The 22,255-nt window shown below is 42.3% G+C and overlaps 1 protein-coding gene across 3 annotated transcripts in view; it reads left to right on the top strand.

The window, feature by feature from the left end:
* The window catches only part of GPM6B (glycoprotein M6B), a 73,649-nt gene extending 51,610 nt beyond the window's left edge, over positions 1-22,039 (top strand). For 2 of the 3 annotated variants that reach the window (XM_015408816.1, XM_015408815.1), the window contains exons 3-7: positions 1,900-2,056; positions 13,842-14,013; positions 16,414-16,487; positions 18,041-18,106; positions 20,192-22,039. In XM_015408816.1, the coding sequence (XP_015264302.1) occupies positions 1,900-2,056; positions 13,842-14,013; positions 16,414-16,487; positions 18,041-18,106; positions 20,192-20,341 (619 nt within the window). In that variant the 3' untranslated portion in view covers positions 20,342-22,039. Of the gene's footprint in view, positions 1-1,899; positions 2,057-13,841; positions 14,014-16,413; positions 16,488-18,040; positions 18,107-18,834; positions 19,325-20,191 lie in introns of those variants that run through there. The other variant, XM_015408817.1, reaches the window with a different exon arrangement.
* The last annotated feature ends 216 nt before the right edge of the window (positions 22,040-22,255 follow it).

Genomic DNA, 22,255 nt, shown 5'->3' with positions numbered 1-22,255 from the left:
AATTTTGAGTTGGCTCTATTCCAGGGATAGTTGGAGACCCTATCTGACCTCACAGTTCCAATCTGGCAGAAACCAGCCTCCATTCAAGCCACACCTCATAAGATCAAGAATTTATACAGAGTAAAGCAGGACTGTTGCAAGTTTCTGTCCACACACCCACCACCATCCTCATTGGTCCTGGAAGACATACAGGCATGCCAACGACCCAGCCAGCATTCATCCCAAGCAGACAGGGAAAGCCATTGTCTGGACACTTTGGGGACGAAGTTTTATACTTCATTCACTCTCAACATTTCCTCTGAGAGAGTCTTTCCCAGCACTTAGAAAAATTACGTGATGAATCCAAGTCCCTGGCTAACCTTATTCAGTCCAAGGTGATTAAACGTTTGAAACAGGATATTAAAGTGGGCAGGCATGCCACAGATGCATTGGCTAGATCGATGGCCTCTGCTATAGTTCTCCAGAGGCACTCATGGCTATGCAACACTGCTCTTCCTCTAGAAACTTGCTGTAAAGTGGAGCATCTCCCCTTTGAAGGATCAATTCTTTTTTCACAGTCCACTGGTGAGTTCCTCTCCCCTGTGAAGAACCACCAGGCAGCCAGATCGTTGAGCGTGTTCTCCTCAGCTCTAATCCAGAGACAATATTTCTCTCAAAGGCAACACGGCTTTGCTACCACCTTCTACAGGGGCCAGAGGCAACAACGGCCATCGTTCATGTATCCTTAGAGCCCATTCCAGTAGCCCCCTTTTTCAAAAAGAAAGGATACGTCGCAGTTGAGGCCTCCTCAACAGAACCACCAAAGGGATCAAAGCCAACAGCCAGCAAAGTTCTGACTATCTACCCCAGTAGTTGCTGGTATTTTCAGTTTCAAGGATAGGGTGGCATAATTTTTAGAGTTTTGGCACCAGATTAGTTTAGAAGGTTAAAGGTTAGAGTTTTTATTAGGGGTCTGCAAAACAAATTCTGTATTTTTTCCGATTTGAGTCTACTGAACCTGAAAAATATCGGTATTGCTGAATATTCCCAAATCCCAATATTGGTATTGTATTGGAATTCGGGTAAATATTTGGGAAACCTGAATTTATTCAGCTCCATTATATCCTATGGGGATCATCCCAATAGGGTATAATGGAGTTCAGAAGGCATTTAAAATTTAAATGCCTTCCGAGTTCCCAAACAGTGGTGTGGGTGAGGCATCCGCTGTTAGGTTGCCATGGCCGGAAGCCAATTGGTAAAGCACTGGCTGAGGTTCCTCCCCCCCCCTTTCCGGGGGGGGGGGAGCGAAAGGGATAGTTGAACTGGCTTTTAGCCATTTAAATCTAACAGCAGGGCAGGTGAGCCCATCCACTGTTAGGCTGACATGGCTGGAAGCCAATTCTTCGATCCTTTTCACTCCCCTCCCCCCCGCTTCCAAGAAAAGAAAGAAAATGTCCGAGGCCAGCCTGTGCAGGCACAGTCCCAATGTATGTCTGCACAGAAGACGTTGATGAACAGCAGCTATAGGTAAGTGCAACTCTGTTAACGCCTGCTTTATTCTTCCCGTGGCATCTGACCCTCACTGACCAGAACCACTGAAGCATCATCAGAGCTTCATTTTGCCCCTCACTGAACATGTGCTGACAGAATGGCTTTGTGGACAATTTGGGACAGTCCCAGCAGCTCAGCCAGTGTCAGAAGCTTCACCTGCACAAACATGATACAAAATAGATTTTTTAAAAACTCAGATCATACACACAGTCATTTTGTAAGAATGAGATTTGAGCATCATGGTCCTTTGTTAAAATAATTTATTGGTATATTAGTCCTCTTCCTGTTTACCTCTCCAGATAGTTATATAACAAACTCTACAATTCTGATGCAGCAAATTTAGATTACCTGTTTTGTTTTCCTTCTCAGAATAAAGTTAATGCAGTATGTGATCTATGGCATTGCATCATTTTTCTTCTTATATGGAATCATTCTGTTGGCGGAGGGATTTTATACAACAAGTGCTGTAAAGGAGCTGCATGGTGAATTCAAGACAACGATATGTGGCCGTTGCATCAGTGGAATGGTGAGTACGATGCCATCATCTTGATTGCCCCAGTCTTTCAAGCCAAAACTATCCTTTGTGTAACTGCAAAGTGGCCCCAGAGGCTCATAGGAGCCAATGCATGATAAACTTGAGTAATAATAACAGTAGTAGTAGTAGTAGTAGTAGTAGTAGTAGTAGTAGTAGTAGTAGTAGTAGTAGTAGTAGTAGTAGTTCTTCTTCGTTTTCCTATAAATCGCTACCTTAAGGTGGCTGGTAGAAAAATGGCTTTTCAAGGCAGCCCTTAGTTCAAATAACATGTTCTTGGTTCACAATCCAGAATTCACTGGACTCTGAAAGTCATCAGTCAAAGGGTTGTGTTCAGTTAATTGGATGGCACTGATTTTCATGTCCAGCATCATTGTAAGGAGTGAGTTCTTTGTTCTGCACTTGGGGATGAGAGTGTTACTCTCATGATTCACATGATGATCCATAATTTCTTCCTAACCCAACCATACAAAATGGCTGTAAAAGAAAGACAGCTGTCATGAAGAAGAGAAGAAGAAGAGATTGGATTTATACCCCACCCTTTACTCGGAGTCTCAAAGCGGCTTACAAACTCCTTTCCCTTCCCCTCGCCACAACAGACACCCGGTGAGGTAGGTGGGGCTGAGAGAGCTCTTTCAAGAATTGCCCTTTCAAGGACAGCTCTTGTCAAAAGACAAGAGTCATCCAGCAGCTGTGAGTAGAGGAGTGAGGAATCAAACCTGGTTCTCTCAGATTAGGGTCCGCACACTTAACCACTACACCAAACTGGCTCTGTGATAACTCTAACCAGTTTCTCAGTAATGGAGTCAAGCTAGCAGGTAATCCTATCAAGCACCTCTCCTGAGAAGGCTATCACTTAGCCACATGAATTCCTCTGGAAAATGCTTCTGTTCCCTGTCTCTGAATTGTGCAGTTTTTTTCCCCTTCATCGCCCTACTCTGTGAAAGACCTCTTCCTGAAATCCTGGAGAGTGGCTGCCAGTCTGTGTAGACAATACTGACCTTGATGGACCTCTGGTCCGCTTCAGTAAGGCAGCTTCAGGTGCTCTTGTACGTTCTCCCTCAATTCTGCATGCTTTCCAAACTCCTCTAAAGCATCACAGTGCATAAATATATCCCAGGTTTCTGTCCTCTCCTTACTCAACAGATCCATTCTCTGCTTATTGTTCAATAACTCCAGGGTACCATCCTTTCTTCTTTGAGTGTTTTTTCTCGACTTCTGCCAGGAGGAAAAAATAGTCACCATAGTGAAATTATGAAATAAATGAATGTTTCCTCCTTTTGGCCACATATCAGAGAGCCAGTTTGGTGTCATGATTAAGAGTGGTAGGACTCTAATCTGGAGAACCGTGTTTGATTCCCCACTCCTCCACGTGAAGCCAGCTGAGTGATCTTGGGTCAGTCACAGTTCCCTCAGAACTCTCTCAGCCTCACCTACCTCACAGGATGTCTGTTGTGGGGAGAGGAAGGGGAAGGAGATTGTAAGCCTTTCTGAGACTCCTTTGGGTGGTGAGAAGTGGGGTATAAAACAACCTCCACTTCCTCCTCCTCCTCCTCCTTCTACATGACACTTGTTCTGAATAGCCAAAGAAATTGTTGATCTTCTCCAACTTTCCCCTTATTACATTCAGCCTGGGTAAAGGGAAGGATTCAGTGTCAGTTGCAAACTCAACTGGTACATGGGTTGGATTCTTCAGTAAGCCTGTGGCAGATAAATGCCATAGTCATCTGCCTGAATGCTGAAATGTTGGTTAGGCTTGCAATTATTTTAATGTTTAGGAAGCAGGCACAGAAATAGACTGACTTGTCAAATTCCTATAAGTGTGGCGCAGTTGAAACCTTTAAAGGCACAGTCTTAAAAGTTAATGTGCATTGATTTTAAAAAATTCAAAAGAATATGTATGGTTCCCACCCACATTTTTAGGCACATATTGTCAAAAACCAAGGACTAGAATCAGACATTCAGAAGCAGCTTTTTACTACCCATTTGTATATTGTGTAGATAAAATAATGCAGCTGATATTGCTGCCAGAGACATGTTGGTGAAAAAAGCATTTTGATATTGTTCTGTCACATCTTCAACAACCTTAATTTTCAAGGAATAAAATATGCTTAGTTCTATGTGTGACAGCTAATGAGGTCTTTGAGTAAAACTTCATTAAAATATAAAAAGGTCATTAAAATATCAGTGCTTTAGTAGCTAAGTAGTTGCTTACCATATAATGTTTTCTTTCCCTTCATAAAATATGTAATTCAGAAAAAGCAGATTACTTCTGACTGCTATATTCTTATTAGACCAAGTCTCTGTGTGGATATGATTGCATATACCCAACTTTGTGCAACATAGCTATGTGTAAATGTTTGCTAGTACTAATCTCTAAACTCATTGTGTGGTGCTTGTTCGGGATATTTTACTCCATATATCCTTTCCCTAGTGGTTGTGTAGCTGAGGGCCTTGGAATTAGATCCCACTGGAATCTTTGTGCTTGGAAGATTGAAAGCTTGTAAACCAAACAGCCAGGATTAGATCACATCCCTGACCCAAGATAACTTTTATAGAAAGATTTAGAGTTTAGAGATTTAGAGAAAGATTACCAATTTGTAATCCTTGTCCCAGAGCCTCAAAATGCTCATTTTTTGTTCAGAAGCCTCATAAGAACATAAGAGATGCCAATGTTGGATCAGGCCAAAGGCCCATCCAGTCCAACACTCTGTATCCCACAGTGGCCAGAAATACCAGTGCCATCAGGAGGTCCACCAGTGGGGCCAGGACATTAGAAGCCCTCCCACTGTTGACCCCCCCCCCAAGCACCAAGATGACAGAGCATCACTTGCCCCAGAGTCCCTATCTATACCTTGTGGCTAATAGCCACTGATGGACCTCTGCTCCATATGCTTATCTAATTCCCTTTTGAAGCCGTCCATGCTTGTAGCTGCCACCACTTCCTGTGGCAGTGAATTCCAAGTGTTAATCACTCTTTGGGTGAAGAAGTACTTCCTTTTATCCGTTCTAACCCGACTGCTCAGCAATTTCATGTAGTGCCCACGAGTTCTTGTATTGTGAGAAAGGGAGAAAAGTACCTCTTTCTCTACCTGCTCTTTCCCATGCATAATCTTATAAACCTCAATCATGTCACCCCTCAGTCGTCGTTTCTCCAAGCTAAAGAGCCCTAAGCGCCTTAACCTTTCCTCATAGGGAAAGTGTTCCAACCCTTTTATCATTCGAGTTGCTCTTTTCTGCACTTTTTCCAAAGCTATAATATCCTTTTTAAGGTGTGGTGACCAGAATTGCACACAGTATTCCAGATGAGGTCGCACCATTGATTTATATAGCGGCATTATGACACACATACCCTCTTTCACTTGGATTGAAGCTACTCAGAGCATATCAGTAGGGTCATCTATTTGGCTTCAACAGGAATTGGGGAGTTAACACAAATGCATATTTAGGTAGCTTGTAAAACAGCCACAGCTCATCACCACATGGGAGCCTCAGCCATGAAGCATCAGTTCCAGCAACAAAGTGTTCACGAACAAGATAAGAGCCAGGTGAGGGCCAAACTAGATATGCTTATTTTTAAAGTGTTTGGTCTGCGTTTCCAACCCCAATTCAATTCTCTATGGCAGGGAGATGGGGGAAAGAGGGAGGGGACTGAGGCCAGGATTTACTGCACTGAATCCTATTTTCATAAACAAAGCACAGTTAAAAAGAAATTTCATCTTATGCTTGAATCAACAGTTGACGTCTTCTTCTTCTCCACACTGACAGTGGTGCTGACCTGGTTATATGGTAAGATAGGGAGGATATCAGGATGTAGAAAGTCCTAACTAACATTTTCAGAACTGTACTGTTTCACATGCAGGGTAAGCTGAGGTTTCTTAAGCACTAGGGAACATTTTAGGACAAGCTGTCCCTGTACAAAAGATATGGGCTTCACTCAAACTGCAGTGGAAACAAGATTACTCACAATTGTGATCAAAAATACTGCAGAGCAGCTTTTAAACTGATATCTGGGGGAAAGCCGACAAGAATGGAAGAGAATCCAGTTTGAGATTACCCACCCCTAAGGAATGATGGTCTAAATGATTAGGGTATCGTAAAGGAATAAAGTAGAATTTGGCAATTAGTTTACCAAAAGAAATGACAGTCCTTTGAAGAAACCAATGGGTTTCTTCATAAAAATTGCACATAAAAAGGATATTTGTAGAGGGATAAAAGATATTGGTATTTTGTATGCTGTGTCTGTCTGTGTATGAGATTTTTACCTTGTCCTTCCTCTGAAGAGCTTAGGTCATGGTTCTCCACACCCTGTCTCGTCATCACAACAATCCTGTGATGATCATTGGCATAACAAACCACAACTTCACACAAATATATTGATTGGACCCAGGGGTCTTTTGTAGAAAAAGCCCAGCAGGAACTCATTAGCATAATAGGCCACACCCAACAGCAAAATTCATTAGCATATTAGGCCACACCCTGACAGCACTGCTCATTAGCACAAAATAGGCCACACCCCCATGTTACCAGAAGTGTGGTCATCCAGCCACACCCACCTTTCCCTTCTTATTCTGTTTACCTTGTTTGTTATCAAAACCCAGGGCTTCTTTTGTAGCAGGAACTCCTTTGCATGTTAGGCCACACACGGCTACTGTAGCCAATCCTAATGAGTTTCTGCTGTTGGGTGTGGCCTATTGTGCTAATGAGTTCCTGCTGGGCGTGGCCAACTCAGGAGCCAGCCGAAACTCTGTTCCTGTGCGTTCCTGCTTAAAAATAGCCCTGATTGGAACTGAACTGACGGTGACTAAACAGAAAAAGAAATTCGGGCTCACTATGAATAGCTCAATGGAAATGTTTACTCTGTGTGCATCAGCAGTTAAAAGAGGCCATTTTCATTCTAAGGCTTATTATGAAAAAGATTTTTTAAAAATATCTATATAAAATCTTGGGTGCTACTATATTTGAAAAACTGATACTGGAACATGGAACTAAATTTATGAGGTTGCTGGAACACCTTCCCTACAAGAAAAGATGAAAGTTGACTAGAATGTTTGTGACAGAGGAAAAGTTATAGGTCTCTGTGACCAGTTAACTGGTACAAAGGTTTAATTGCGGTTTTAGAAGAGGAAAGTATGTTAGGCCAAGATGGCCTTCTCCAAAATTGAAGGGAAATTTGTTAAGTGAAAAATTTAAGATGTCCACCACTAAATTGTAATTTTAACAAAATTTCCCTTACAGATGAAGAATATTTCAAGTCAAGGAATCTGTTCTATAATTGTAAAGTGTCCACTGAAATTTTCTAAAATTAACTTCTAAAATTATATAAATAAATAAACTTTCATAAATTGTGTTTATTTTGGATTCACTGGGGCATTTTGGGCTGCAGCCAGAAGGGTAAGGAGAGACAGTCGCATTTTGTAGGTGGAAATCCCTCCTTTCATCTTTTCACTGAGATGCCTTTTAATTTTGCATTTGTGTAACTCACTGAGGTATCACCACCAACAACGGGGGGTGGGGGGAATTGCCACCAGGCCCTCAGAATCATTACCTCTATATCAGCCTGCCTCATCATTGGATGTTGCATGATAATATCTCTTTGAGTTGTTAGGAAAGGCAGGTTTAATGAAGCACAGCAACTAGCAAGTTGCTTGTATGAGAATCTACCCCTGGCCAAACAGGCTTATAGGCAGTGTTCCCTCTAAGCTGAGTTAGTGTGAGCTAGCTCATAATTTTTTAGCCTCTGGCTCACACATTTTTGTCTTAGCCCAGGAAGGATGGCTCTAGAGCAAACTAGTTTATGCAGTAGCCAAATCGCTTGCTCACAGTAGCTCACAAAGTATAATTTTTGCTCACAAGACCCCACTGCTTAGAGGGAGCATTGCTTATAGGAGCATCAAGTTTATGGTTGTTCAGAAGGATGCGTATCTGCTGGTTTACTCTTATCACATGCAGTCGGTGGAACTCAGGATCAAATGGATGTCAAAGCACTGACTTTGTCTTCATTGGTCACCTCTTAACAGCTTGGGATCTAGCTGATATTATCTTTGTCTAACTGCCCCTGAACTTAAATGGTACCAGAAGAGGTAATTATTTTATTTATTTATTTATTTAAGTATTTTTACCCCGCCCTCCTCGCAAGCGGGCTCAGGGCGGCTTACAAGGGGCAAGCACGGCTGATAAAGTCTACATTTAATATGTCAAAGGCATTTTTTTTCAATGTAGCAAAGAGTGTGGAACCCCATGTAGCTGAAGAAATGGAAATGCCTCAGCAGTTTCTTTGGGACACAGTGCCTCACAATCCACCACTGCTTTCTCTTCATCCTGACACAGACACTCAACCTTGTGTGCAACATATACTGCCATTACTACCACTTTCTTACATTTTGAATCAGTCATAATAGGGTCTCTTTCATACTCATAATTCAAACTTGAGAGGAAATGTGGGAATTACTGAATTTGTTTCTGGGTAGTACTGAGAAGTCCTCAACCTCAGAAGAAGACACAGCAGTTATTTTTAATTGGGAGTTGCCCACGTTCTCCTTCAATGTCCCTTGTATCTGGTGCCCCGACGGGCCTTTTCTGTGCCCCCTGGGGCTCGCGCCGAAGCGCAGCAGCCCCAGGGAGGCGGCGGCGACAGGCCTCCTCTTTGCTCCCTGGGGCCGCTGCGCTCCGGCGCAAGCCCCAGGGAGCTGACGACGGGCTCACCCGGCCTCCTCCAAGCTGCAGCGCTCCTGCGCGGGCTGGCTATACGTTCTGATAAGTAACCATTAGATTTTTCTGCTTTCATGCTGGTTTTCTGCGCCGTAGCTCCAATTTTACCCTATTTGGATTTGTATTTTCTGATCTATATTTAATCTGATCTCCTATTGTATGTATATATGTATGCCAATAAAGGCTTGTCAGATGAGTAATTGGGAGTTGCTGTGCCATAGCCCTGCATTCAGTTCTCTGGAAGTGCTGGAGATTTTAGCTTGCTGAGCCTGTCAACATCTTGTGGAGGTATTTTGATCTGAGGAGTTTTCTTTCTATTGCATATATAGGTTTCTGTTCCTGACTATGTCCCACCAGAGTACTGTATATCTGTTTGTAGTGCTAAATGCTAGATTCTAAAATCACAGCAGAAGAAAGGTTGCAAAGAAACCTTATCTCCCAGGCTGTTGCATGCCTAGAGAAAGAGCCGTATTGGCATAATTTTCTCACATAAAGTCTTTATCAGCTTGTTTTTTACTGTCTTCTGTTGATGCTCTCCAAATAAATCTCAGGTTCATTAATGCAACACCTCTGTCACTTGGCTCAACCAAGTCCAGCTTTCTCAACTAGCTGTAGATCTGAGGCAATCATTCTAGAATGAAACAATCTGGTATTAGGTTTGGTCACGTCAAATAGATCACAGTCGAACTCTATGATGCAGTTTACTCATTTCTGAACTGCTTCTAGTCCACATTTAATCCAGTTGCAAAATTCTTACTATGACGTATAGAGGGTTGCTTGATGTTTGCAGTGGTTTGTAGAGCAGCCACCTTGGCTCTGTTTACAGAGCTAATATTTCGTATTTGAGTCAGCAGCATTTCCTCATTCTTCAGAATGCATATCCAGCCAGGCTTCATCCTTGAGCCCCTGTTGATGGTCAGCAAGGCAAAGACAAAAGATCATTTAGTTACCTGTGATAGATGATGCAAAATAGTCCCTCCCTGCTTCCACCCAACAGCAGTTCTTATTCACCATTCACTGCTGCTGTGAGTGCATAGGCACATGTGCAGTGGTGACAGAAACTCCACACAGGATTTTCCTCTGCACTTTTTCCTGGGTGTCACTCTTCCCCACCCCCCCCCGCCCCTCGACTTTCACATATTTAAAATCAAATTGGTGCATGGAAGACAAGGCTGAGAAAGAGGTTTCTCCCCCTGCCCAGCTGCTCAGTTGTCAATGCTTGCCAGCTCAGATCTGCCCCCCTTTTCTTCCCTCCTTTCATAGCCCCCACTGAGAGCACTTCTCAGATGATTTCCATACAGGGACAGGTTTGTGTAATTTCCCCATTGCTGCTGTGACTGCCAGTGGAGTAGGGAAAATGGCTGTCATGTAGCCGGAACTAGAGAAATCTGGGCTTTCCCACCTCACTGGCAGCCATCCAGCCTTTGCTGTGATCTTTCTCAAAACTTCACAGCGAAGCAAGTTTGGAAAATACTGGAGAAATGCTGGGGAAACCTAGGAGGGGCACAAATGCACCATTATGTTGCAGGGAAGCAGGAAGGAAACCATATTCGATGTGAAAAAGATCAGCTGGGCTTCAGTTTCAATCTGCATTTGGAAAGTGAGGGTGAGCTGCATAGCATGATTGGAGCCCAACAGGGAAGGGGTCCCGTATGAAGCTCTGAGGAGAAAGGAGAAGAAGGGAGTGATTCCCAGCCACCAACTACTAGTACAGCTCAGTGGGGGAGGGGGACGCTCCCTCAGCTTCTTTGTGGCTGGCTGCCTTCACTTATACTGGTGGGAGGGAAGCCCTCTTGTCTTGGGGGGAGAAATGGTAGCCAGCAGGGGATGAGGGCTGTGGGTGGGGGATTTAAAAATGCTGAACCTCCCTATTTACATGGCAAACGTGATCTTTCAAGGAAGATCATAGCAAAACAAGTTCGGGAAACAATGTAGGAACCAGTTGGACCCTGTGTTTGGGGGGGGGGGGGGGAATGTGCCGGAACAGAGTTCTGGAACCTCTTTGACAAAATTCTTAAAAAAATTTTTTTAAGTTCATGAGTTTTCAGTATACAGATTGAAGGTTCTATGAAAAAAGCCCATACATAAAAAAGCCCACACGGAAAGAAGCCCACATGGAAAAATACGATGTAAAGCGCCATAGGTAAAGGTAAAGGGTTCCCTTGGTTGAAAGCCAGTCGAATCCGACTCTAAGGGGCAGTGCTCATCTCTGTTTCCAAGCCGAGGAGCCAACACTGTCTGAAGTCGTTTCCAGCATGACTAAATGTCGAGGAGGACGGAATGTTGTTACCTTCCCACCAAAGCGGTACCTATTTATCTACTTGCAATTTCTTGCTTTCGAACTGCTAGGTTGGCAGGAGCTGGGTCCAGAGACGGGAGCTCACTCCATCATGCGGCACTAGGGTCTCGAACTGCCGAACTACAGATCTTCCGGTCTGCAGCTCAGTGTCTTAACCTCTGAGCCACTGCAGCCCCAATGTAAAGTGCTATAGATATTTATAATTGTGGATAATCATTCATCTTCATTTATCAGAATGAACAGGCACTACCTATATTTTATATTAGGGTTGCCAAGTGGCACCTACCTTTCCGGCGGGGGACTCCCGTGTAGATCCTGGTGCGTGCGCACGCCGCATACACATCACAGGGAAGTGACATCATGATGCTGGGCATGCTGGGGGCAGGGCCACGGCCATACAAGGGAAAACCATAGAGTGGCCCCGCCCCCAGCGTGCCCGGCATCATGACGTCACTTCCCTGTGACGTGCACGCTGGGGCGGGGTTCCCCCCGGGGCCTGATTCCCTGGTGTTGGGGAACGGGCCTTTGGGGCGGGGGGTTTTCCGCCCCCCAGGGGGACTTGGCAGCCCTATTTTATATTGTTAATTTAGGATTAAAACATGTTATATTCACATGCAACAATTTTTCTGTCTGGATTTTCCACACCAGAATTGTGAATTATCAGTTCCCTATACTTCTCAGGAATGTTAAAATTTATGGTATTAGGGTTAGGTAGTCTTTTGTCATGGTCACTGGGTGTACCATACTGTATTTGTCAAAATACAAGTAAAGGGAAATTGAGCTAGGAAATCGACTTATTTTAATGTTATCTTATGGTTTTGTTCTCTTATGGTTTTAATTTTTAATGACAAAATAAGTAAATAATATTAGTTATTTGAAGAATTTTAAGCCATATAGTTGGTCTAAAGCCATGGATACTAGACAGTCTATACATAATTTTATTTAACATCTTTCTGTCTTTACTTTAGAAATTACTTCAAGCCAACATTAAAAAGGTTGACATATGGTAAATTAATAAATTTAAAGTATTTAATTTCATTTACAAATATTTCTATATAGATTTTAATTTCTGTTGTTAGTGTTTTTCCTTCTTAATAAAGTTCATTGATAACAAAATGGTCGGTTTTATTTCCTGTATTTTCCCTTCCAAACCTTTACACTCAGGAGCATTAAAGCCCTCTTCATACAGCCACTTTTGTACAGTAATGAAGTAATTTACTAATAACATAACAAAATTATTATTTAATTATAGATAAACTCACAACACAAATTGTTGCATGTGAATATGATGCTTTAATCCTAAATTAACAATATAAAATAGAGGTAATAATGTTCATTCTCATAAATGGAGATGAATGGTTATCCACAATTATAAATATCTATGCCACTTTACATGGTATTTTTCCGTGTGGGCTTCTTTCTGTGTGGGCAGTTTTCCGTGTGGGCCTTTTTCCTGTGAGCATTTATGACCATGGAGTTTTTCCTGTGGGCTTTTTTCTTGTGGTCTTTTTTCTGGTGACCCAGATTAAAAATTTCATTTTCCCTCTGGAGTGTTCTGGCACCTCTTTTTAAAAAGAGAGAGAGAGAGAGAAGAAGTAGCAGCAGCCCTGGTGGGAACCCACAGAAAAGTGGACATTTGGAGGCTGATGCCATGTGGTTCCTCCAAGGGAAAAAGTGCTCCATGTTGACAGCCAAAGTGGAGCAAAACAGCCACCTTGTAGCCAGAGCCATTTCCCATGCTTGTCACTGTCATTAGCTTGTAACCATGGCAGCATCATGCAGAGGGATGCACCATGACTGCTTCCAGCATTTGGGTTCTCAAGGCATGGATATCTGCAACAATATTTGTTAAAACAAGAATGTTGAATAAATCTGATCCTTTGAACTCCAGTATATTTTTTAAAAAAACAGTGAAAATCGAAGGAATCTAAGAAGGGCAGATTAAGTTAAAAATCCTGCAAGGTTCCATTTTTCAGCTGTACTACTAATCTTAATTGCCACATGCTTTGTTTTTAGTGCAATGAATGACCACACAGCACATGGGGGTTGAGGACTGTGGGTTAGTAGGAGTTTGAAAAATCTGAGTTGCACATATGTACTGTGGGAAAGAAGGGAAAGAAGGGGGGAAAGCCCACTTCCCAACAGCCTCTAACCAGGGGCAAATAACCCATGTGGAAATGGCTGGTGTTACATGGGCAGTCTCCTGGAAAAGCAGGAGCAAAGCTGAAACAACCTTGAACTGGATTTGCCAGCTCATCCACATCCGCAATCAACAAACCATCATGCATTTTGCTTATTGCAGTTAGTCTAAGGCACACTAAGCTGTCACATAACTCAGAATAATACTATGGTCGGCTGGTAAAAATTGTGTACATCATAATTTTTATTTAAAAAAAAATTCATTCTCTGTCTAGTTAAAGTGTAAACCTTTTTAATGATGTCATTGTGGTTACCCCTGTACCTTTTATTGGCTCTCAAATTGAAAACCAGAAGCCTGCATAAGAAATCCTAAGAAATCCTCCAAGACAGATTAATGCTGTTCAGCAAGCCAGGCTGTTTGTTCAGGGTTTTTAAAAGAATGACATGGATAGTCTGTGCTTGTGTGGGCAATACAGTGCCCTGGTACATACAGAAGGAAAAGACCAGACTGGTCATAAGTTGTAGGAACACCTTGGGTTTGTTCTAGTTCTTTGCCACCTGACTCTGTGAAGGATTCACTGCAAAACAGGAGCTGTGTGTGAGATGTGTGTCTGTCTCTCCTTTTCGCAGTTTGTTTTCCTCACCTATGTCCTGGGGGTAGCCTGGCTTGGCGTCTTTGGCTTCTCTGCGGTCCCAGTCTTTATGTTCTATAACATATGGTCAACCTGTGAAGTCATCAAATCCCTCCCAGTGAATATGACAGCTTCAGCGGACCAGATCTGTGTGGATATCAGGCAATACGGTACTTATTTTAATCCTGATTAAATGCTTTGATCCTCTTTCCTTGTCCTGTCTTCAGCAGGGTGGGAGGACTAGGAAAGCAAGCAAGTGTGGAGTCTCTGAACATGTCATTACTTTTCCAATTAATGCAGATTGCGGTGACCTCTTTCCAGATGCATCTAGTTGATCTGCATTTGGCAAGTCATTTATCTAAAGTGATTTCAGGGCTGTTATCCGCATTACAATATCAGGCTTAATAATAAAACAATCAGCAAAATAAACTGCTTAAGCAAGCCTGACCCCATCATCAAATAGCTAGAAAACATACCAAGCTAGTCTCTTGGATTACAGTCTTCAGTGTATTCTTATTTACTGTTTCTGTAACAATCTGAACTATGCATAGAACTATTCAAACCAGGGTCCTTCTTTGTCCATAGTTTAGAATGAATATAGTAAAGCAACCAGCAAATGTGTAGTTGTAGCACGGCTGTATGGATAGCTAGATTTCTGCTCTAAAATCTATCCAAAATTCTGTTCTTCCCTGCAGTTATCAAGAACTGTAATTTATTTATTTATTTATTTATTTATTTATTTATTTAATACCCTGCCCTATCCCTCAAAATGGGCTCAGGGCAGCTTACAACAAAAAAACATAAAACAATTGATGGCAGCAGTAGATGATGACCCCCCCAAAAAATAATCATCAAGCCATGGGTCCATCCAGGTCAGTATTGTCACAGTAGACAATACTGTGATGGATCACTGGACTGACAGATGTTCCCCAGAGTCTCAGGTACATATTTTTCATATCACCGGCTACCTGATCCTTTTAACTGGAGATTCTGGGGGTTGGAATTGGGACCTTCTGCATGCAAAGCAGAGACTCTACCACTGAGCCGTGGCCACACCCCAATTTAGGCCACAACTAAATGTTACAGCATCAGGGGTCGTTTCGTAGAAAAAGAGCTAGGGGACTCATTAGCATAACTCATTAGCATATGCCACACCCCCTGACATCACCGGAAGTGTGTCATAAGGCCACACACCCCGCCCCCAACGGTCCCGGCCGCCGCTGGTGGCCTTGCAGCTCCACTGCCGAGCCCCATGAGGGGCCCGGCGGTGGACCTGCAAGGCCGGCGGGAGTGCAAGGAAGCCCTGCGAAGGCCCTCCCTGGCCCCAGGCAGGCAGGGGTGGGGAGAGGCAGGGAGGAAGCAACTTACCCTCCCTCTTCTCCTGCCTCCTCCTGGCTGAATGAGGGCCGGAAGCGGGGCGGCCGGAAGCAGGGGGCGGGGCTTCATCATGTGCCCCGCCCCCCGTACCTCACCCGGGGGAACTGCGATCCCCCCCGAAATGACCTCTGTACAGCATCAATGAGTCGGACCCAGGGACACTGCTGCCATTTTACAGCTGAACTCAGTCCATTTAAAAATGCTGTGAGGGCCAGTGAGGCCTGCAGTGCAGTGTGACCAGGAACTCTTCTCCCCCCCACACCTGAAAAAGCCACGAGGGGCAAAGAAAAAATGGAGAGATACCAAGACAATAAGGCAGTGGGGCAATAAGTAGTTGAGGACAGAAACGGGACAAGATAGACATGGAATCCCTTGATCTTTCTGTGCCCTACTCAGATTCTATTTGGTTTTCAGGCCCTTCCCAAGTTTTTCCAGTTTTTCTGAGATCGTGGGGGCTGGGCATTCTTTGCTTTTCTTTAAATGGAAGAGATTTTTCAAGATTCTGCCTGGCCAATACATGTCTTTTCTTTGGTGACTGTATTTAAGTTTTTCAAGTGACTGCAAACCATAATCTCCAGTTAAGTAGCTTGTGTTGTCTTGCTGTAAATGTATGTGGGGGGGTAGCCACAGAAATAAGCTTTTTTTTTTCCTGAGAAAGTTCTGTAAATGTTTTCTACTCTAAGGAAGGCAGTTATGGAGATGTCTGTGTCACCCATGTGTGATCAGGTGGTGTGATGGTAATGATCTGGCCATGAACCAAAGCAGCAAGGGGAGCTGGAGTCAAGTCTGAATGTACCACTGGCTACAACCGTAACCTCCACTCCTGAGTTTAAGGCAACTCTTTAAAAGTTGCAGACACCTCAGCAATCCTTTTACTTGAACCAGTATAAGTAATAAGCAGAGCATATGACAGTGTCCGTAGTGACTAAAACAACCATTTGTCTGCCATATGGGAATCCTAGATCTGAGAACATCTCTTGGCAAGGGGAATGGATCCTGGATGCAGAAAAAGAACACAGTCGGAGTGATTTTGTACTTGCTTCTGCCAGCTCCAGACTGAACTGGTCAATGTGTGGGTGCACAGTGAAAGAACACAACTTGCATGTAGGTGGGGAAGGGAAATGGATTTCAGGAAAGGAGAGTGAGATCATCCCACTGCTCTAACACGTTTCCTTTTGGTATTTTAACTTCAGGGATCATCCCTTGGAATGCAGTACCTGGCCGGGCATGCGGGTCAGCCTTAGCGGACATGTGCAACACACCTGAGGTAAGGGAGGCTGGAACACCTACGTGCTTCCTCACTTCATCCTCATATGAAAGCGTATCTTGAAAACTGGGACGTAATTGTGTTTGACAGCCTGTCATTGCATTAAAAGAAGAAGAAGCCACCGATAGTTAATTATCCAGAATGAGTGACAAAATGTCTTGCAGTGTCTTGAAGGCACCTGTCTGGAGTCCTTGTCTACATTGCGGATAGAGAGAGAGAGAGAGAGAGACAACAGTGAACTTCTTTGGCGTAGCTGAGATCCATTCAAGACCAGATTCTGGCTCCAAGAACCATGCCAGATTTGTGTAGAAGAATGGGTTAATATATGGCAAACACTTGGAGGCAGCCTATACTTTTGTTTCACTAGTGAATTCCACTTCTGAGGATGTTTTAAAGATCAGCAAAACTCTAATTAGCCTTCCTGGCAACACTCTCCCCACCCCTCTACCTATAATGTAAATGTTGGTGACTTCCGTTTCAGTGTATCTGAAGAAGTATGCGTGCACACGAAAGCTTATACCTAGAATAAAACTTTGTTAGTCTTAAAGGTGCCACTGGGCTCCTTTTAAGAACTTTGTTCTTAAAAACCAGCAGTTAATAAAGACGCCACTTTTACTTTGAAGAATAGACAGCAGTGAGGTTTTACTAGTCTCAGAATAAGTCCTCTCTTCTCCATTGAAAAGTGTTAGCTTACGTTGATACTGATTGGATAGCTTTGGACTACAAAGCTACATATCTGTTTATAGCCGCAGTGGTCTGTAGTTGGACATCGCTCATGGCCGGGCTGTTGGGTAACTTTTACCTTATTGTCCTGCTTCTCGGTGTTCTTCATCCATTATGTCATTGGCATATGCATATCAAAAGTATGGTTTACATATTTTATTCTTTACATTGTGTTGCCAATTTCTGTACTGTTTTTATATTTTATATTGTAATAGCCAATGGCTAGATGCAATACACTTTTGAGGTGGTATTACCAGAAGCATGGGACAGGCAGACGCTGTGCATGTATGAGCTAGAGGAGCTGTGAGTGGTGATGGTGCCCCTGTGTGCATGATTTTTTTTCAAACAGAGACATATCTGGACCAATTCATGCACTGGAATTTCTCCATGTGACCATGTATCTTGCTCCTTGATCAGCATGGAAGAAGATTAGTAGGTTAACGAATTTACACAATGGAACCATCTAGTTCATGATTGTAGCCACAATCATGGCGATAACTGACAGCTCCCCCTGTGCAGTGTCTGGTTCACACAGACCTTTCCTTTCAAGTGTCACTTGAGTAAACAACCATATAAAGCACTTTGGCAGCACTTACCAGTGTTACTGATTTAATCACAGTGCTCATTACTGAGTTTTCAGTGACAGAAATAATTATATTGCTGTTGCATGGAAGTGACTGTCCCTTCAGAAATATGTGTTTGTCAGTGCCTACAAGTCCAGGACTCAGACTTTCTTCCATGGTAGGCAGCCTCCTAGGTGCTGGGTTAAGATGTTCTGGTGCGCAACAAAACTTCTGAAATTACTTCCCCCTCTCCTTACTGTGTTATAGTTTTACTTGTCTTATCACCTGTTCATTGTGGCCTGTGCTGGAGCTGGTGCGACTGTCATAGCCCTGGTGAGTACGTGACCTATTGCCTCTTCTAAAATAACAATCTACTCCCCCTTTCTGAGGCAGCCATTCAAATATTATTGATCACTTTAAACTGATGCTTGTTGGTACCTGGCCGTAGTTCCCTCAGGACTTTCCACGTAGCAGGCGAGTGCTTGTTTTTTCCAGGAAAGCGCTGCACCCAAGCAAGCTTTGTAAATAGTTTTTGCGATGTTGTTTTAACCCCCACCCCGTTGCATGGTCAACTTTGATGGCATTTTCTGACTAGAATTATTTTGGCGTTAGTCTGTAGAATTTCCGATATTTCAGAATTTTTCTGTCTTTGGAAATCTTTTTTTCTTTTTTTTTTAATACTCCTGTCTTTCCTTCCTTTAAGTCTGGGACTGTGAAAGCTTTCTTTTGGTTGCTTAGAGGTAGGCAAATTTACTGAGCAACTCGAACCATTCAGCAGATTGGAAACAGAAGAACTAAGAGACCCCTTACAGTTGAGGGATTGTTTCAGCAGCCAGTTTTTAATCCTGCCAGCCAAATTCCGGTGAAGTAATGCATTATCACTGTGCTTCCCCCTGCAGCAGCCAGGCCTGCCTAGTTAGTTGCTATAAAGAAGGGGTTTCCATAGCTCTCGTTTGAAGTAATTGCCTGCCACTGTACGTTTTGAGTCTAACACAAAGAACTGCCTCGGGGGGACTGAAGAACTTGTCTCTTACATGCTGTATTTTGTTCTCTTCCACCAGCTGATCTACATGATGGCTACCACATATAACTATGCTGTTTTGAAGTTTAAGAGTCGGGAAGATTGCTGCACTAAATTCTAAATTGCCTAAGCCCAGTAAAGAGCTGCATTCTGTAGCTTGAAATACCACTGACACCCTAGACTAAGAGTCTAGCTTTTGAAGTTTGTTACAGTCAATTGTAAATAGCTTCAGTAAGCGTCTGTTAAGCATATTAGATTAATACAAATTATTTCTTGTATATGAATAAGAATGTGGGTGAGATCTGGCTGCTTTCTATACTATGAGAAGGTGCAGTTATTTTTAGTGGCGTTGTAAATCATCCTTTTGAAGGAAGGAGGGCTTTTGTTTTAACGAGCTATTTTTCTAACTATCATCTCTGAAACAATTACTGGATCGATTTAAGGGCCTGTAATAAGTTATTTTATGCCTGCTGTTTACTAATCTGAAAAATAATAAAGCCTCTGTGCTACAATAGATGACATGCAAAAAAGGACAAGCTTGATTCTTGATAACGGCCAGTGACTGCCTTGAAGTTCGAGACTCCTTTCACAAAGTACTTGCTTTGTAAAAAAGAAAAAAAAAGTGTCATCCATTTGCCTCTTATCTCCACCATATAAAATAAAACAGCCTGAGTTTCAAAATCAAGGCCAGTTTACCAGAAAACCCCCCATAAATGGGGCTTTCTCTGGTCAAATGCTTTGAGACACAACTAATTTGGCTCACTGAAACAGTCTCTTGATGAGCTGAAATACCAACTCTTTTTTTTTCCTTCAGAAGACAAAGCCCATCCAGTTCTCTAGCTGCAGCATGTAAACACGTCCCTGGTCCTTTTGCTAGGTCCCCTGCTTGTGAGAAAGAGCAGATATTGGCTGCACTGTGGCACCACATATGCCACTGAAGTGTGTCTCAATGGCTCTGTCTCAAAATGTGTAATAATTGGCCCACATGGCAGAATGACGGTCAACTGTATTTTCCTCTAGTCAGTATATTGGGAAGGAACTCTGAAAAACTTCCGCATATGATTTTCTTGCACTCACACTGGGGGGTTGGGGGGGAAGGAGCTATGACATCTTCAAGTTGCTCTGGTAGGCTTCAGCATGTACACTTGCAAAGTATTTTCAAAGCTTTCCTGTTTCTGTTGTTCTGCATTAACTGCTTTCGTTCCTATTTCATACTAACTTTTGCCAGCTGTTCCTTAATAGAATGAAGCATGCAACGTTTTGGAGACCTTTAGGAACCCCTCTGTCTGCCTACTTAATATTTAATAATGTAGAATAACTTTTGTATTAATCTAACTCACTGCCTGCTTTGCCTCTTGACATGCTCACTCGCCATCATGCTCACCCTTCTCTTCCAGATCCACTTCCTCATGATACTCTCCTCTAACTGGGCCTACTTAAAGGATGCGAGCAAAATGCAGGCTTACCAGGATATCAAAGCAAAAGAAGAACAGGAGCTCCAGGATATCCAGTCTCGGTCCAAAGAGCAACTCAATTCTTACACATAAATGTTTGCCAGAGTCCTTTTTGGAAGAATTCTGTAGCTCTGACAAATCAACACGCAGCTGTTCTGCAGTACAGGTGTATGTCCAAGCAAATACCGAAGTGTAAAAACTTCATATTCATGCTCCTGGGCCATGTTCATAGGGAAACCTTGCAGTGGAAATCCTTCATTCCTTTAGTACTGAGTTTGGAGTTGGGGGTGGGGGGGGAGAATGGGGCAGGCTGAGTAACATCCTCGTCCTAGGCCACTAAACACACACATATAACCAAGTCAGATCTCTTTATGGATGCTCTTGGTAATTACGAAAAATTACTGATATGACAAAGACATCTTTCCGAATGGGGATACTGCAGTAAGTATTCAGCCCTGCAAGGACTAGAAGATTTTAAAAGGCTGTACATAATTACACAGGTGTAACCAAGATTCTAGTACTTAACTAGATAAAAGTATTCCTTTTATTCTGAATGCTGATGGTTGTATTTGTTTTCAGAAAGTTGTAAATCAGCTTATTCAGTCTCTCTCAAAATCAAACTAGGTTCTGTGGTCTAAATTGCAGAAATGTATTCTGAACCACTCTTTTTCCAGCAATGCTATAATGAGCCACTGTTCTACTGCACTTACCTGACTAAGTTGGGTGCTGAATGTCCCCAAGTTTTGCTATTTTTTAAAGTGTTTGATGGAATGTAGACAGACCCCACAGATCAGGATAATGATTCCCCTTCTCTGAAAATAAATGTCAGCTTTGCCTTAATGTTTATTTTCTATAAATGTCTTAAGCATTTATATAGCAGTGGGAGGTCATTATACTGTCTGTGTTTTATCTAAGTGGAAAGTGTTACCTTGTTGAACTGACACTGATTGAGCTGCTTAAAGTGAGATAATGTGTAGATTTTAAAAAACAGAAACCCATAGCCATACCGAGCACTGCTCAACCACCCATCTGAATTTTGGTGCTCAACACATTTATAGACAGTGCTTATTTGTTTTATCTTACAATAAGAAAATGTGGTGTTCAGTAAAGTATTGGGTGCCATTTTAAACTTGTTTCCCACAGAAATCTGCCTTCTAATATTTTTGGAAACATTCAGTGCTAGCTTGAGTACCTGTGATGGTATATTTTGGTGTGCTATTTTTAAAAAATTATATAAATGTTGGAGAAAATTAAAGTACATCAGTGAGTTTTAAATCAGTAAAAAGTCAAGTCCATACATCCATGTTAATGTGTGGTTTGATTTGTTTTGAATGTTTGATGAATATTAAAATGCTCCTGTAGGCCATGCAGAAGTGTATAAAAATAAAAGGAAGCACACATTTCTTTAGGAAAGTTAAACAATAAAATTAATGTGGAAAAGAAATTCAGGTATTACCTTGCTTTTTTGTTACATGCTTAAATCATTTTTTTTCTTTTTAAAGAGGCAAAAATCCTTCATAGAGCAGATGAAGAAATAGCTTAGTGTTTGTTTTTACCTGTTGCATGAAGGATACCAGTTTTTACAGCGATGCAGGTGATGTTCTTTCTAGTTCAGTGTTTGCATAAAGGTAACAGACAGTGTCTTAAAGCCTAATTCTTTTCTAATTCTATGTAGCTATTACTGGGAGTTTTTGAAGTTTTGTTTAAGTAGTCTAATATTTTTTATGTAAAGAGCATTAAATTTTGCTATGTATAAATTTTTGTAACCTAACCGTGAATCAATATTTTCTATCAGTGCCAAGGGCTTCCTGTAGTTATATCCAAGTGTTACAATAAATATTTGTAGATAATAGAACCTATATTTTGTGTATGCTTATTTTAAGAATCCTTTTAGACGACAGTTGAGTTAGTATAGACAGTCACTATGATCTGATTAGGTGGTATATAGAATTAGGGGCTTTGCACTACTGAAAAATGAGGAAATTAGTTTAAATAGAGAAGCAGCCC

Source organism: Gekko japonicus, unplaced genomic scaffold (genome assembly GCF_001447785.1).
Source record: "Gekko japonicus isolate JY-2015 unplaced genomic scaffold, Gekko_japonicus_V1.1 scaffold3574, whole genome shotgun sequence".
NCBI classification, from domain to species: Eukaryota; Metazoa; Chordata; class Lepidosauria; order Squamata; family Gekkonidae; genus Gekko; species Gekko japonicus.
This window is presented reverse-complemented; position numbering and strand designations above follow the sequence as displayed.